Raw genomic sequence first — 15,681 nt, 5'->3', positions numbered from 1 at the left:
AACTTTTTACAATTTGATCCTAAAATTCAAAGAAAAAAAAGGGAAGGGCTGGGACAGTTGGTTGGCGACCCCAACCCCACCACCTAAGTCATCGACACCCACAAAATGATGCTGAAAACCTCGAGGGTGGGGTTGGGATGCCAATTGGTGGCCCCAGCCCTCGAATTGATTGTGATCTTAAACTCGAGATCCCAGTCGATTCGGGGACTAGGGTTGCCAATCGACACTCCCGACCCCACCTCCATATTCATCGACATCCTCTGTGGGTGCAGGAGACCTCCGTGGTGGGGTCGGGGTCGCCAACCGGTGGCCCCAACCCCTTTCCTCTTCTTTTTTTTCCTTCTCAAATTTTAAGATCAAATTGCAAAAAAGTTGAAAGTTTGAGGTGATAATGGCAAAAGGTAAAGTTTGAGAACAAAAATGATGAAAAACTAACATTGATGTCCCTTATGTCTCACGAAATAAATCGCAGGGTGTTAGTTGTCCCTAAAAAAATAATATAGTCCAATTTGTCCACAGCTCAAACCACCAGGGTTTTTGTGCTTTTCCTTTGATTTTATTGATATAGTAATTACATTGACATAGTTAAACTTGTTTGTGAGGAAACACACAACCTAAGGACATATATTAACTGAAAAATAATTATCATAGAAAAATTCGTAATTTTCAATAGTTATCATTAATAAGACCTAATCAGAACATGTTATAATCGACGTCGAATATATATGGTTTGTAAATTATAAATGGTAAAAGTATAAGAGATAATATTCATATGTATTCATCATATATCTATTGGATAATGAATATTAGGGATTTGTATATCATCAACTTCATAAGTATCAAATATTTATTACTTAGATACATACGTCTAGAGCAAAATAAATATTTGTGAAATAATTTTGAATTTAACAAAAAGTTTTTTTGAATTCTCAATGCTAAATTATATAACAATTCAATAATTCTACAAAGTAGTAATTATTTTGAGAAAAATATAAAAGAATAATTAATACTCATAAATGATTGATATCACAACAAAACCCCTAATAAAAGTTTAAGTGAATGCTCAAGAACCCTAACCAAATATAAGAAGAATATTTGAGTCCTCTTTTATATAAATTATTGAGTACTCTTTTAAATAAATTGTTTGCTAGAAAGAAGTTATCTCATTGTCGGAAAACCTCTACGGAAGCGACCGGATCCTTTGCCACTTACATTTCAAGCGGGTGTTGAGGAGCTTAAAAAACTAATAGATTGTTATTTATCAAAACAAAAGGAGCAACATAAAACACACACACATGCGGCTCCTCTCACTACTTCGAATTGAAAGTGGCTTTCTTAATTTAATTTTATTTATTTTATGCATCTTATATTAAAAAGAAAGATAAGATAAAATTAAATTTAAAGTAACTTTGGAACAAAAGTAAAGAAAAAAAAATTTACATTTATCTCTTTCAAAAGTTAATGATGAACCTTCGCGGATTCAAAAGCAAACATGGTACGATGATTGATTGAATCTTTTCGCCGAAAATTTCTCTTTTTTTGGACCATGTAAAGCTGTGAATACTTCTTCAAGAAGTAGTGTCCATCGAAGAACTTCTCCAAGAAGTTGTTTATGAGGGTTGAAGGCAATAATCTGTTCACTTGTCTTTAATTTTCGAGTTGGATAATTCTATGTAATAATTGTAAGGGCCGATAAATTTATGGATATGTGATAAATATATATATATAATATGAAAATATGAGTAAAAAATTATTATAAAATTGAGAAAAAGATAAACGGTAATAAAAGTTGAATTCGGGAAAAAATAGTATGGAGTTAGATATAGTAAAATTTGTTATTTAAAAACCAAACAAGGCTCTCCTCTACTCCTACTCCTTCAGCATCTTCCCGACGAGACGCTGTCACTGTAGAGAGGATTACAGAGTCGACCAAAACCCCACGAATTCCGCAAAACTTCGAACGGAGAAACAGAGAACCGGCAGCAGCTTCAATGGCGGGTGACGGTCCTAATCTCAAATGCAGAATGTACGAGGCGAGGTACCCGGAGGTTCACATGGCGGTGATGATACAGGTGAAGAACATCGTGGACATGGGCGTGTACGTCTCGCTGCTCGAGTATAACAACATCGAGGGCATGATCCTCTTCTCCGAGCTCTCCCGCCGCCGCACCGGGTCCGTCAGCAGCCTCATCAAGGTGGGCCGTTCCGAGCCGGTCAAGGTCCTCAGGGTCGACAAGGAGAAGGGCTACATCTACCTCAGCAAGCGCAAGCTGAGGACGAAAAAAAAGGCCTGCGAGGAGAGGTACAATAAGAGCAAGCTCGTCCACTCCATCATGCGCCGTGTTGCCGAGACCCTCAGCATTGACTTGGAGGTGACAGATATGTTTTGATTCATTCAAATGCTCCGGAAGCTTTGGATTCATTAGTGCTGTCTGAAGCCGCGCTCAGCTGTTGAAATTTGATATGAAATTTGCTTGTTTGAGTATGAAAGTCGGTTAATTTATCATATCACTGCGTAGTTTTCCATTCTCGGGGTCGGGTTCTCATGTCCATGGAGTTCGAGTTCTTTTTGTTGTCTGAAAGTTGGTCGTTGTTTAATGATCCATTCCTGCATGACATTGCAGGAGCTCTATATTCACATCGGGTGGGCTCTCTACCGGAAATATGGACATGCCTTTGAGGTAAGATTTTCTGTAGCCCGTTTCCTCGATGTGTCGTTTGATTCTAGTTTGCTTTTTGTTATCTTGAGCCTGTTTTCCAATTGTAGGCATTTATGCTAATTCTGACGGATCCCGACTCTGTCCTGAGTTCACTGACCAAAGAGGTCAAGGAAATCGGCCCTGATGGGCAAGTGGTAATGCCTTTCCTTTTTCTTGTGCTGATCGTCTTATGCAATGTTAAAGTAGATTTCTAAACCTGTAGCGATAGTTCGATCCATGCTTCTAGGTGACTAAGGTGGTTCCGGCTGTTACTGAGGAAGCGAAAGAAGCTCTGATAAAGAATATCAAGAGAGGGATGACCCCACTGCAACTGAAGATTCGGGCTGACATCGAAATGAAGTGTTTCCAGTTTGATGGCGTTCTCCACATTAAGGCTAGTCTCATGTAATTTATTTCATTCATTAAGCAGTTATTGATAAGATCTAATGTATGCTGAACCATTGCTTCTGCAGGATGCAATGAGAAAAGCTGAAGCTGCTGGAAACGACAATTGTCTGGTCAAGATTAAACTTGTCGCCCCTCCCCTCTATGTCCTTACCACACAGACTCCTGACAAGGTCGGGAAGATCGAATTCTGCTTTTGGTTTCTTTTCTCATATATATACTCTCTTGAAGTGCCTCTCTTATTTTGGAGGAAATTTCTGTGATAATGTGAACGATTAAGTAGAACTTCCCTTTTTCATGTTGAGTGGTAGTACTTTACAGCAGTCCCTGACCGTACTTGCAAGACTCAGAAAATGGATTCTCTTGTGTTTGAGAGTTAGCAATCTCAGGAAATTCCGCCTTAGAGTTTCAGTTGAACGTTTCCTTGCTGCTGTTTATTCTGTGTCCTGCAGGAGCAAGGCTTAGCAGTCGTAAACAAAGCAATTGAGGCCTGCACCGCAGCAATTGAACAACACAAGGGGAAACTTGTTATAAAAGAGGCACCCCGAGCAGTAAGTGTCCTAGCACTAAGTTCCTGTAAGAAACACAACAAACGAACTTTCGGAGCAATAGAGAGAATAGAACGAACGCCATACTTGTATCCTCTCTATATCTTGTCATTGAAGCTTGTCCCCTTGAAGGTTCTGATATGTTTTTCCTCTATCTCTTTAGGTGAGTGAGAGAGACGACAAACTACTGGCAGAGCACATGGCCAAGCTTGGGACTTGGGAGGGAGAATGAGGAGGTCAGCGGAGACGAAGACAGCTTCAATGGTGGGTCACAGTCCTAATCTTGAATGCAGAATGTACGAGACGAGGTACCCGAAGGTTGACATGGCGGTGATGATATGGGTGAAGAACATCGCGGACATGGGCGCGTACGTCTCGCTGCTCGAGTATACAACATCAAGGGCATGATCCTCTTCTCTGAGCTCTCCCGCCGCTGCATCAGGTCCGTCAGCAGCCTCATCAAGGTGGGCCGTACCGAGCCGATCATTGTCCTCAGGGTCGACAAGGAGAAGGGCTACATCTACCTCAGCAATTGCACAACACAAGGGGAAACTTTTTGTAAAAGCAGCACCCCAAGCAGCAACACTCTGTTTGGTTTGTGGGCTATATTTTTAAAATTTTAACTCTAACTTTAACTCTACTCATTACACAATAAAAATCAATAATATAATTATGACTTTTCTCATTTTCTTCAATTTTTTTTAACCATTCAATTCAATTTTTAATACTAAATTCTCTCAATTATTTATTACTTTTTTCACAATTCAACAACACAATAATTACTTTCTCTCAACTATTAATTACTTTTTCACATTTTTTTTCTTATAACTCAATAACACAATCATTACAAACTAATTAAAATCAAAACTCAACTCAACTTAACTCTAAAATCAAACACACAGTTGAGAGAAAGTAATGCCTGTGTTGTTGAATTGTGCAAAAAGGTAATAAATAGTTAAGATAATTTAGTATTAAAAATTGAATTGAATGGTTAAAAAAATTGAAGAAAATGAGAAAAGTCATAATTATGTTGTTGATTTTTGTTGTGTAGTGAGTAGAGTTAAAGTTTGAGTTAAAATCTTAAAATCAGATTGCGAAATCAAACGGACTGTGTGTCCTAGCACTAAGTTCCTGTAAGAAACACAACAAACGAACTTTCGGAGCAATAGAGAGAATAGAATGAGCACCATATTTGTATCCTTTCTATATCTTGTCATTGAAGCCTGTCCCCTTGAAGGTTCTGATATGTTTTTCCTGTATCTCTTTAGGTGAGTGAGAGAGACGACAAACTACTGGCGGAGCACATGGCGAAGCTTGGGAGGGAGAATGAGGAGGTCAGCGGAGACGAAGACAGTGAGGAAGAAGAGGAAGATACAGGCATGGGAGATGTCGATTTGGAAAATGCCGGCTCTGGGATAACAGAATGAGGATAGATATAGGTCAAGGAGACATTGATTCGTAGGGCATTTCGGTGAGTCTAGGATCTTTACTTCTGAAACTACGTTCTTTCACGTTTTTAAGGGGCGTTTGGTTTCAGAGTTAAAGTAATTTTGATTTTGATTATGGAAAAAGACAAATGAGATGCTATTATAAATTTGACTTGGAAAACGTGTGTTTTTGTTGTGTAGTGAGTAGAGTTAAAATCAAAATCATGATTCTAAAATCTGATCATGAAACCAAATAGGTCCGGTTTCCAATTTCTGGAATTTCTGCGTCATTCTTTTGGCTGTCGGCCTGTGTTTGCCTGCTTACAATTTACAATCACACTCATTGAGCATTCAACTAATTGGATGAAATTCACAAACCTGTGCTCTCTCTCTCAGTTTCATACGCTGTTAGATAAATCGAACATATAGTGAAACGCAAACGTTACGGAATCTGAATCTATGTACAAGACGCTTATTTTACAGCTGATTACAATTGCACCGGAGCACATATCACAGACAAAACGATATTCAAATCTACGTGGAAACAGGTCACTAACAAGGCTGAATCAGGAGGAGGAAGGGCACAAGAATGTCGAATAGTCCCCAACGAGAATTCCGTCACTGGCGGCAACACTCCGGAAGTAACAAAACATCGAATCCCGATAGCTATAGATCTGCGTTGTGTTTGCTCTGCCCTTAAGAACCTCGTGATCCTTCACCAACATCCATCCATCTGAATCCTGTCCGTTGCGGACCGAGTACGAGAATTCTCCGCTGGAGAACTTTTCGTCCTGGGCATGGGAAACGTTTGTAATGAGCATGTTAGTGTCCTGCTCCAATCCTGGAAGGCTCTTCGTGATCACACTCAGAGGGTACTTCCCCTTGAAGACTGATCGGGCAACGATGGCACCACACCCGTTCACGATCCTAGTTTCTCTCTTTGCTTTGATTTTTTGCTTCACGAGCTTGTAAGTCCCGCTTGCTTGGAACTGTATCGAGCTCCTGAGACTGTACTTGTTCACGATCATCACGGTTAAGTTCCCTGCATCAGATATTATCCACCCGGCAACCCGAACCTTCCTCTTTGCCTCGACCATAAACAGCCCATCTAACTGCTTAAATTGCGAGCTACGCACGACACTGAGAGCTGGAACATCATAGAGAACCGGCTTTGCCACGACTATTTTCGCATATGGATCAACCCACAGGTGCAAGTTTGCGTCCACGAGCCAGTATGAGATGCCGTGGGTGACCCCGATTGAAAACTCATGCTGTTTCCCATCCAGAAGAAATCCTAACATCGGGGTGAGGTCGATATCATATGACGGAAGATTGAACGCTCCGATTGCCACCACAGGCTCCCAAAATAGGGGATTGACCCCCCCAGTAAACACCACCGGGAACGGGACCTCCGACCCCACGAACCGCCCATCGATCGCGATGAAGACCTCCCTGTATGCCCCATTCCCTCTTCCAGTGGTCAAGTTGTTTGTTCTAATGTACGAGTTGGGCGGGTTCGAGTACCAGAACTCGTCGTTCCCATGATACGAGACATACAACTCCAGAACTGCCCTTTTCGTGTTCCTCGGAATACTGATTTGCATCGAATGAGTATCCGATTCGCTCTCAATTCGGTACCAGAACCCCTTATTCCCGCTGCTCGCGATCGGGATTATCAAATCTGCCGGAGGCCCATAGAAATCCCAAGCTCCTAGCCCCAAAGTATTGTCGTTGCCATGCCCCAACTCCAAATTCCCCGAAGCTAATTTCTGGTTGATCTTTTGATCTGGGAGGCCTATCGGAGCATTAATGTCCGTCCCCTTGTAGAAGAAGATGGTGGCCTTAACGTGGTAAACGCCGGTGTACTCGTCGTTAACAATGTTCTCGAGCATCATCGTGACGTTGAGACCGTGCTGGGAGAGGAGGGAGGAGTACCGGCTCACGTCCTTACGGACCCGCCAGACGACCCCGTCGGCGGTCGGCTCGGCGGTGCTTGTTCGAATCAGCTCGGCCCCGCCGAGCCAGAGGGCCGAGATGCGGTCATACTGATTGCCACGGCAGGAGGCGGATATCTCGAGGATGGCGCGGGACCAGGGGGCGGCGCACTTGGAGGAGTTGCGCGGCGGGAAGTAAGGGGTGGTGTAGGGCGGGGAGTTGATGGTGTTGGCGAAGGAGTGGCGTAAGATACGGCGGGCGCATGATGGGCGGATAACGTTGAACGGCACGGGGCGGTCAAGCTCGAAGTACTGCTGAGGGGCGGCGGAGGGGCGGAGGAGAGACCGGGATTTGAGGAAGCGGCCGGGGTTTGAAGCTGGTGAGGAAGAGACGGAGAGCGAAACTCCGGCAGTCGAGAGCAAAAGGAAGAAGATCAAAGCGGCCATTTTTGGGAATAGTATTGTTGGTGAAGACTCTGTTCAGTTGGACTTATATGTTAAACATGTAAACATTTTCACAGACCAAACTAGTCTGGTCGACTCGTTATTACATTTCATTCCTAAATTTACTTATTACCGAATAAGGTCTATGGAGACGTCTCGATTCGGTGGAAAAGATCCATATTCGGAATTCAAATATCGGTTTTTTGGGTCTCTTGCCCCCCCACATGATCGGAATCCTGAGTCCCGTGTAAAAAATAGTGTGTTATACTCCCAGAATGATCTGCCCGAGTACATCGAACATATATATAAGAGTACATAATGATATTCTGAGTTAATTTACCGTTCGGGTAAAGTCTGTATTCGAGCGAGAGAGTGAGAGCCAAGCTAACCGAGATACATAGATGCTTGATGCATAAGCTTCGGGTGCTTGGTTTGTTTTTGTTCCCTTTGCTTCTTTGGAGGAAATTTCACCTGTAACAATCCAATCCAATTTTGTCATTGAGCATGTTATATCATTGCTATAGCCATTAGATGGCGCTTTACAAGTTATGTAGTCTCTTTCGTATTCTAACTCGATCGCGGATTTTCAGATGGGACTGCAAGAAATGAATGGATGGCACCACTTTCCTCGAGCCTCCCCGCAATATCCTCATATCCCATGGCCTTCGCCACGTAGAGTGGCGTGACACCATTCGCGGTGGCAGCATTGCAATCTGCGCCGCGATCAATCAATGCCTCGACCGTGCTCATGCTGCCAGACTCGACCGCCAGGTGCAGTGGTGTATGGCCTTCGTTGTCGCGACATTCCAAGTCCAAGCCGTGACTTATCAGCAGCTCCACCACTTCCCTCTGGCCTTTGATGGCGGCAATGTGGATGGCCGTCAGCCCATACTGATCGGAGAAGGTTGTAATCATGCCTCTGCTCAGGAGTGACTCGAGTTGCTTCAGGTCGCCATGCCTCGCCGCCATCAGCACAGCTTCCCCTCTCTCCGATTTGTCCGCTTGGATTGTCTGCATAACTGATTTCATTTAGACAAAGTAATGGCACCTTGATCATGTAATTTTCCGGAATCTTTACATTTATCAGAATCTCAGTCTTTATCTCCAGGTGTCCTATGGCTCGATGATGAACATGTGACCTGAAAACTTTTACTATCATAGCTAGTTTCCCTCTTAGATAAACTTACATGGAGCTTGTTACTAGTAGCAACATCAACAGCTGAATGGTCAGGATCATCATCGTTCCGGCCTACATCTGCACCCATATGACGAAATCCTAGCCCTAACTCTACCAGCAGCTTAATCATATTGATCGAGTTGTCCGAGTCTGCTGCAGCTTGGAGGAGTGACTCTGCCTTCTCAGGGGATAGTTCGGCGAGGATTGCTTTCCGCCGCTTGATCAGCTTCCTCACAACATTGGTGTCACCGCAGCTGACTGCATGGCGGAGAAGCAATGGCCCTGCGAAGGCGACCTTGAGCTTGATGTCCTGCAGGCAACGGATGAAACATTATTAGACCAAATCAGTAAAGTGAACCAATGAAAGAACTGGACAGACAAGTAGGATTTCAAACACGTTCATCTGGGGAAATGAGCCTTCGGATGTGGCGGTCACCTGGGTGGTCCCCGGAGGCTGGGAGGAGAGCCAAGAGTTTATTGATTCTGCCATTATCGAGTCTGCCTGGCCAAACACCGCGACGCGGATCAGAAATCGGTCGGAGGGGGACCGGGGATAAGTTGGCGGGAGCTGTGGCTGGGGCTTGAGGATGATTTGGAAAGTCACGGAGGACAGAGGAGGAATGACGCCGCTCGGAGGATTGACGAGGAACCTATCAGGGGAGGATGTCTGGACCTTGAAGGCCACGGCAGAGGTAGAGCAGATGGAGCGGAGGCGGACATTGGCCCGGCACTTCTGTGCAAGCACGAAGTCGATGACGACCTCCAACTCCGGGGAGACTTCCACCAGCTTCTTCTTGCTCTTCTCCCCCTCCATCTCTAGCTAAATGAAGAGGATTGGGATAGAGGAATCAGGAAGAATTATTGGCAAATGATAGAGGAGGAAGAGAGTTTGGAACTTATTGGGCAGAGAGATGATAAGGCTTGGAATTGGACAGCCTACTTCCATTCCATATATGGGGGGAAAGTTCCAAAGTCGGATTTTTGGTTTTATATAAGAAATATATTCGTTAGACGGGACGAATATTTCCATAAGAATTAGCTAAAATGGGAGCCAACAGATCGTATGAAATTCACACCAAACAAGAGCAAGACACTATAAATCGTTTGATTCTCGTTATTCTTCCTAACGGACTTGGCCTGTTGTTGTTAGGCGACATTCTGGGGTTGCTACCCCACGACTTTGTATCGTTTAATCTATTTTAGCTTTGGCCCTTTCTTTCCCCAAAAACCGAACGATCAATGTGGAGAAAAAATAATTCGAGAGGGAGATCTTTGCCCATATTGATCGTTGCATGAACCTTATAGTAAGCTGGAAGTTACTCATGACTTATCCTTGAGATAGCTATTTGCTTTGAGCTACAGGTTTTCTTCCTCATTCATTGGCATCGACATTCGAGTCGAGACTGATTGATACGATATTTCCGAGATAATACATGGAATTCATTTTTAATGAAGAATTAATTTGACAGTTCTTTTCGCTATCTTTTTGTTTAGACAACCAAATGGTGGTTTCAAAATCTAAGAAAAACCAAACATACGTTTCCGCTTCATGTGTTAAAATTATAGAAAGAAAACCGTGCTATCAAAAGATTTAAGACAGATGCAATTGACAGGTATACGTGCTCTGCCTGTGGCCAGGGGAACACGCTCGCGATTGTATGTAGGGACATTGAGACCATGTGGAGGATCGAACCATCGTACGAAGAAGGAATTTGTTATGCAAAATTCGGTCACGACTGGCAGTATTGGAGTAGTGTTGGCTTATTTGCCATCCCTTTCCCTGAAAATAACGCTAACGTCGGAAGGAAGGAACAAAACTTCCGTCCCTTTTTCCCCATCAGCGTATATGAGCAAATACCATTTGAGAATATGATGGCCTATTTTTGTATCCATTCACTCTCCTAGTCTCGACATATAAAGTTAAGCTACAAAAACTGGATGTCGTATAGTGTAAGGACACGCGCAATTGGCTGGAATCAACAAGTTTCTGATTTGATTTTCATTAAAGAAGACTTGTCATACGTTTTTATCTTTTAATCTTTGCTTGTTTCACTTGAGTTCATGGATTTAGAATCGAAAAGTTAATCCAGATGTTCTCGAAACCGGATTCAGAGCATTCTCGATTCTCGACTTATGAAGGAACCATTACGAGTGCTCTGTACCGAAGTTGTGCTATCGCTTTTTGCTTCCAAGCGATTCAACTCGAAGTTCCGGTGTTGTCCTCGAAAAAGGGATCAAGGATTGGCTTCGAAGGGTGAAAAGGGGGCTTTCAATGGGAAACTATGGTGGTTGGAAAGGTGATTGATGGATTAAATTGCCCCATCTAGCCATTTAGGTGGGGGATGGGATTGCATCATATCATCTCCATCTTCTTCTCCATTTTATTTTATGCAAGAAAGAAAATGTCCATCTCAATTGTGAGGATTAACTCCAAGACACGGGGCCATGATGTCTCTGCTAAAACAGCTCATCTACACGTGCAAAGCAAGTGATGGCAAATCGCGTCTTTTTTTTTTTTTCCCCCCTTTTCTCGAGTGTGAATGTCTGCACGTGCTTCTGACTACAATCATACAGGCCCTTGGTTATGCTCCTTACATAAAATACACCTAAATGATCACGAGACTCGTGAAAAATTCCCTTTAAGGAACTGCTCCTTATTTTATTAAATGATCAGATCGTTTTACAGTTTAAACTTACAGTAAAAGTTGATTAATTAATTCAGGGACCAATGTAGGATGTGGATCAAGGAGGGAACGAATAAGAAAGTAACTTTTAGAGTTAGGAGATGTGAATATAAAGGAATTTCAAGAGAGATTGAAACAACAATATCAAAGCTTTTTATCGACCGTCAAAATTTTATGGGGTGTGACTACTTCCAGAACACCCCTTGGTCCATCCCTGAGATGATCGTAAGTCAATACAGACCCGACATGGATCGAAAAGCATATTAAAGCTCGTAAGTTGCACCAGTCCAATCAGGATATATTTGCAAATTAAAAAGTTCCTAAGTATATTCAAAACTTGCAATTACTTTCACGAGGTGCATTTTCTCGTTTTGAATTATAAAATTGGACCGAATCAATGAATGGCAGACTGCATGAATAATATAAGGTATTTACTTAATAGGACATAATTTGTCATTTTGGTAAGTACCTACATTGTCTGAAAAGTCTATATAGAATCTGTGGGCGGAAAATTATGAACTTCTACGTAAGAGAAGCGCACCTCTTAAACACGGCATTATTCGGGTGCACTCGTTAATCGGGGAATCTAATTATTGTTACAATCTTCAAATATGTATCAAAATCTAAAGTTGTATATATATATATATATATATATAGTCACGAATATGATGATAACGATGAATGCCATTGGATACCAAAAATATATGCTGTCCTGGACATCACATGTTTTTCCTCATTAATCCTAACAAACCACTAGACAGAAAAACATTAATTTAACGTTGCCCGCTCCCACTCCTCATCCTTAAATTTTCTCTTCATCTCTGCCCCATAAACAGACAAACAACTGAAACCCTCCTACCTCTCTCTCTCTCTCTCTGGGTGTTTTTTTACCCTAAAGTTTCTCTCTCTCTCTCTCTCTCTCTCTCGCTCATCGGCGATGTGGCCGCCGCCGTGGCTGAGCTCGCCGCGCCGGGACAAGCTGCGGAGGCATACGAGCTTCTCCTGCTCCTCCTTCAAGGACATCCAGAACCTCTGCCGGGAAGAGGAGTTGGAGGCCCGGCAGCCACGGAGCCCGTCCATCTTCCATCGGGTCCGGATCTCGACCTCCGTGCTCCGCGCGTGGGCCAATAACAGCCGGCCAGCAATCCACGCGCCGCCGCCTCCCTCCGTGACGCTGTACTTCACTAGCCTGCGGGTGGTCCGGAGGACGTACGAGGACTGCAGGGCCGTCAGGTCGATCCTCCGGGGGCTCCGGCTCCAAGTGGACGAGCGGGATCTGTCGATGGACGGGAAGTTCCTGGACGAGCTGCAGCAGATCACGGGCGTCAAGAAGCCGTCCCTGCCCTGCGTGCTGATCGGCGGGAAGCTGATTGGCGGAGCGGAGGAGGTGAGGCAGCTCCACGAGAGCGGCGAATTGAAGCGGCTCCTCGGAGGCTGCCCGGCGTCCGGCGGCTCGTGCGACGCCTGCGGGGGGGTCGGGTACGCCGTGTGCGAGGAGTGCAGTGGGAGCCACAAGATTTACAGTGAGAAGTCGGGGTTTAGGAGCTGCACGGCGTGCAATGTGAGCGGCCTGATCAGGTGCCCCTCTTGCTCGTCTCCGTACCCCCGATCCATAGGATCCTAGCTGAGAATAAATAAAAATAAAAGAAAAAAAGGCAAAAAAAAAAAAGTTTCTTTTTTGGTTGTTCTTTAATTAATTTCCTTTCTTTTTTTTACTAAATTTCTAGAGTTAGCAATAGAAAATGTAATTAGAATGAATGAGTACTATTATCGGCAGCAGAGTTGTTACCAAGTCTACGTCCGGACCTCGACTCGTTTGGGCCGGTGAAAATTTGTAAATTTTAGATCAAAGTATCCTTCCCGAGCATCAAAATAGGCCGTAGTCAATTGTGAGATTGGCCATCGAATTCTCGCACTTCGAGTGATACCGACTGACTCTATGGTGTTTTCGATATGAATTCTAATTCTAACTAGTCCGCGGTAATATCATCAAGAACTCTCAGGAAATATCCGATACCCGGATGTATATTCAAATTAAATTATCTGTATTTTATAAAATTAGGAAAAAAAAATATGATATAATTTTGAATATTGGATCCGTCTCAATCTGGTCGTGCATATATATATATAGGAGTCAGAATATATATAGGTGAGGAAGGAAACTGAATTGTAACCCAACCAGGAAAGGGTCTCGCAGGTCTATAAATTAACCTTCTGGGGCAACTTAGGAGAGCGCCGACATGAAAAGCTAATTTCGACGCCGTTCTTTCTAGCTATATATACTAAAGAAAGTGCAGTGATGAAGTGAAACACGACCGAGTCGGGCGAAGGACGGATGGATTTCGTGAAGAGGGAGAGGATGACAGAGGTAGGGGCAGATGGGATCCTTTAGTTGCCGGAAGAGGTTCTATGCGAGATTCTTCTCTGGCTCCCTGCGGATTACCTCTAAGCCGAAGCTTGTGTGCAAGTGTTGGACAGATTGATCACCAGCTCCCACTTCATTGAATCTCATGTCCGACGTTGGAAGTCTCGGGGGCAGTTCATGTTGATATGGTGTCCTTTTAAAGTTATTGATTTGCCTACGGAGCTCTTTAATTTGTCCTTTGATTATATGGATGGCGATGATAGTGCAAGAGCTCCCGTTGTTAACTTAGGCTTGGGGAAGTATGGGGGCATATCACGTACGACCCGTCAGTCCAAAGGTACAAGGTTGCTGGGACAACTGAAGCGATATGTGCACCCGATGGTTTTTCCCGGATGCTACGTTTTTGAGCTTGATGAAGAGATTAGTCTTGCGCAAAGAGCTATGGGTCCCTCAACAAAGGAATGGAAGGGACAGTAGAAGCAAGCGTCCTCGTGAAAGGCAAGGTACACTGGTTGATGAAAAATGAAGTATCCGGGAAACTGAGGCTGCTGTCACTCGACCTCGCGACTGAAGAGTTCAAGGCTGAAGATTGGCATCCAACGCCATTCGATCTAAGAGGCTGGAATAACTTCTTTGCACTGAACAAAACATTCTACCGTTGTAACTACACATTTTTGAATGGCCTCCGGGAACTCTGAGTTGTGGGCGCTCAAGGATTTTGACAGCACCATATGGTTCAGGCATGAAACAATCGTAAACGTACCTCCACCATATCGGTACAAGCTCATCGGCATCCTGGAAGATGGCAACAAGTTCATATTTACGAGACGGCTTCGAAACAGTGGAGAGCTATTTCATTGGTTACAGCTCAAAGCTCTGCAATGTTACTTTATCAAATCCTGTCTGAGTGGTTCCCTGTTAGTCATGTCAATCGCCTACTTAGATGAAACCGAATGAGCTGAACTTCGTCTCTTTTGGTGATTTAAGATGATTTTTTTTTGGTTATTCTAATTGAGCCAATTAATTTTCCTCTTCGAGCGAACAGATGAAAATTAAATATCTTCAGCTCTTCATGGGGCTTGTGACCATCGATAATAATACTCGCTGAAAAGGTTGTGATCTGTTCTAATTAATCAACCGATCCAGTTTCTATAACTTGTACTTCTCACTAGTTCTTTTATGTGATTATTTTTACGGTTTTTTGTTCCTAATTTGAACCTCTTTTTTTTTTCTTTCTAAATAAATAGATTAATTTGAACCCCTTTAGATATAAGATATGCAAGATTTACTTGATTTAGTCGATACGACCGAGCCAATTAAAAATCCCCTTACAGCGCCATTCGATCAAAGAACATTTAAATATCTTCAGCTCTTCATATTGCATGTGACGTTTGATAGTCAAATACTTGCTGAAAAGGATGCGATCAGGTTCTAATTAAGCATCCATCGAGTTTCTATTACTTGTAGTTCCCGCTAAGATTGAATTAATTATATATCCTATTTTTTCCCGATCCGTACGCGTTTGCTCTTTATTGCACCTCAAAAACTAGATCGAATCACAGATTGGGCCAAAGATAAAATTGGCTCGCAGGACCAAATAACAAAAGCACGGAGGTCCTTCGAATGGTTCGCAGGCCCGCACATCATTTTTCAGAACCAATAAGAAGATACGAAAACATGAAGAATTCAGAGCTCAATCTCCCAGGCATCCATCAGTCTCTTGCCCTGAACAATCCTTCTTTGAATGTTTTTCAGCCCCAAAATCTTACATTTCACAGTTTGCTTGATACCTGCCAAGCCACTTCCTTAAAAATACACTCATTTTTAACCCTCCATAAATGATAAATGTGAGCATGCCAAGAAAGTCTACGAAAAACTGCTTGTAAAGATCTCCCTTTATACTCTTTTGCAGCTCTGTTGAGTCCACGTGCTGCAATTCCTTCCCTGTCCATTCATTTGCAGGATACATCTCCAAACCTCAGCGATAATTGTACGTGA

At 43.2% G+C, this 15,681-nt stretch overlaps 4 protein-coding genes across 6 annotated transcripts; 2 read left to right on the top strand and 2 right to left on the bottom strand.

Annotated features, from left to right (window-relative positions):
* The first annotated feature begins 1,859 nt into the window (after positions 1 to 1,859).
* LOC116188359 (eukaryotic translation initiation factor 2 subunit alpha homolog) lies at positions 1,860 to 5,260 on the top strand. Of its 3 annotated transcripts, XR_004152240.1 has the most exons (8): positions 1,862 to 2,372; positions 2,625 to 2,681; positions 2,768 to 2,854; positions 2,947 to 3,093; positions 3,173 to 3,277; positions 3,557 to 3,655; positions 3,816 to 4,246; positions 4,921 to 5,260. XR_004152240.1 is itself a non-coding variant. In XM_031517657.1 (7 exons), the coding sequence occupies exons 1-7, from the start codon at positions 1,992 to 1,994 to the stop codon at positions 5,077 to 5,079; spliced, it is 1,035 nt and encodes a 344-aa protein (XP_031373517.1). In that variant the 5' UTR covers positions 1,860 to 1,991; the 3' UTR covers positions 5,080 to 5,260. The 3 variants fall into 3 exon arrangements, 2 of the variants coding, with proteins under 2 accessions (XP_031373517.1, XP_031373516.1); XM_031517657.1 differs by lacking the exon at positions 3,816 to 4,246 and having other exon boundaries at positions 1,860 to 2,372; XM_031517656.1 differs by lacking the exon at positions 4,921 to 5,260 and having other exon boundaries at positions 3,816 to 4,337.
* Positions 5,261 to 5,487: 227 nt separating this feature from the next.
* LOC116188357 (peptide-N4-(N-acetyl-beta-glucosaminyl)asparagine amidase A) lies at positions 5,488 to 7,930 on the bottom strand. Its single transcript, XM_031517654.1, has 2 exons — positions 7,798 to 7,930; positions 5,488 to 7,693 (listed from the first exon to the last, which is right to left on the bottom strand). The coding sequence occupies exon 2, from the start codon at positions 7,458 to 7,460 to the stop codon at positions 5,646 to 5,648; it is 1,815 nt and encodes a 604-aa protein (XP_031373514.1). The 5' UTR covers positions 7,461 to 7,693; positions 7,798 to 7,930; the 3' UTR covers positions 5,488 to 5,645.
* Positions 7,923 to 9,563, bottom strand: LOC116188358 (putative ankyrin repeat protein RF_0381). The gene is made up of 3 exons (XM_031517655.1): positions 9,071 to 9,563; positions 8,645 to 8,944; positions 7,923 to 8,468 (listed from the first exon to the last, which is right to left on the bottom strand). Exons 1-3 carry the CDS (start codon positions 9,446 to 9,448, stop codon positions 8,025 to 8,027), a joined length of 1,122 nt encoding a protein of 373 aa, XP_031373515.1. The 5' UTR covers positions 9,449 to 9,563; the 3' UTR covers positions 7,923 to 8,024.
* A 2,692-nt stretch (positions 9,564 to 12,255) lies between these two features.
* Positions 12,256 to 14,381, top strand: LOC116187793 (glutaredoxin domain-containing cysteine-rich protein 1-like). The gene is made up of 2 exons (XM_031516733.1): positions 12,256 to 12,879; positions 14,121 to 14,381. The coding sequence occupies exons 1-2, from the start codon at positions 12,256 to 12,258 to the stop codon at positions 14,379 to 14,381; spliced, it is 885 nt and encodes a 294-aa protein (XP_031372593.1).
* The last annotated feature ends 1,300 nt before the right edge of the window (positions 14,382 to 15,681 follow it).

The sequence above is a fragment of the Punica granatum genome, chromosome 8 (genome assembly GCF_007655135.1).
Source record: "Punica granatum isolate Tunisia-2019 chromosome 8, ASM765513v2, whole genome shotgun sequence".
Lineage (NCBI taxonomy): Eukaryota > Viridiplantae > Streptophyta > Magnoliopsida > Myrtales > Lythraceae > Punica > Punica granatum.
This window is presented reverse-complemented; position numbering and strand designations above follow the sequence as displayed.

Excerpts from the sequence above, each read along its gene's own strand:
- LOC116188359 (XM_031517657.1), top strand. The coding sequence starts at position 1,992 with ATGGCGGGTGACGGTCCTAATCTCAAATGCAGAATGTACGAGGCGAGG. Across the intron at positions 2,682-2,767 it reads AATATGGACATGCCTTTGAG|GCATTTATGCTAATTCTGAC; the intron begins GTAAGATTTTCT and ends TTCCAATTGTAG. Across the intron at positions 3,278-3,556 it reads CCACACAGACTCCTGACAAG|GAGCAAGGCTTAGCAGTCGT; the intron begins GTCGGGAAGATC and ends TGTGTCCTGCAG.
- LOC116188357 (XM_031517654.1), bottom strand. The coding sequence starts at position 7,460 with ATGGCCGCTTTGATCTTCTTCCTTTTGCTCTCGACTGCCGGAGTTTCG.
- LOC116188358 (XM_031517655.1), bottom strand. The coding sequence starts at position 9,448 with ATGGAGGGGGAGAAGAGCAAGAAGAAGCTGGTGGAAGTCTCCCCGGAG. Across the intron at positions 8,945-9,070 it reads AGCCTCCGGGGACCACCCAG|GACATCAAGCTCAAGGTCGC; the intron begins GTGACCGCCACA and ends CGTTGCCTGCAG. Across the intron at positions 8,469-8,644 it reads CTACTAGTAACAAGCTCCAT|ACAATCCAAGCGGACAAATC; the intron begins GTAAGTTTATCT and ends TCAGTTATGCAG.
- LOC116187793 (XM_031516733.1), top strand. The coding sequence starts at position 12,256 with ATGTGGCCGCCGCCGTGGCTGAGCTCGCCGCGCCGGGACAAGCTGCGG. Across the intron at positions 12,880-14,120 it reads GGAGCTGCACGGCGTGCAAT|AGCTATGGGTCCCTCAACAA; the intron begins GTGAGCGGCCTG and ends TCTTGCGCAAAG.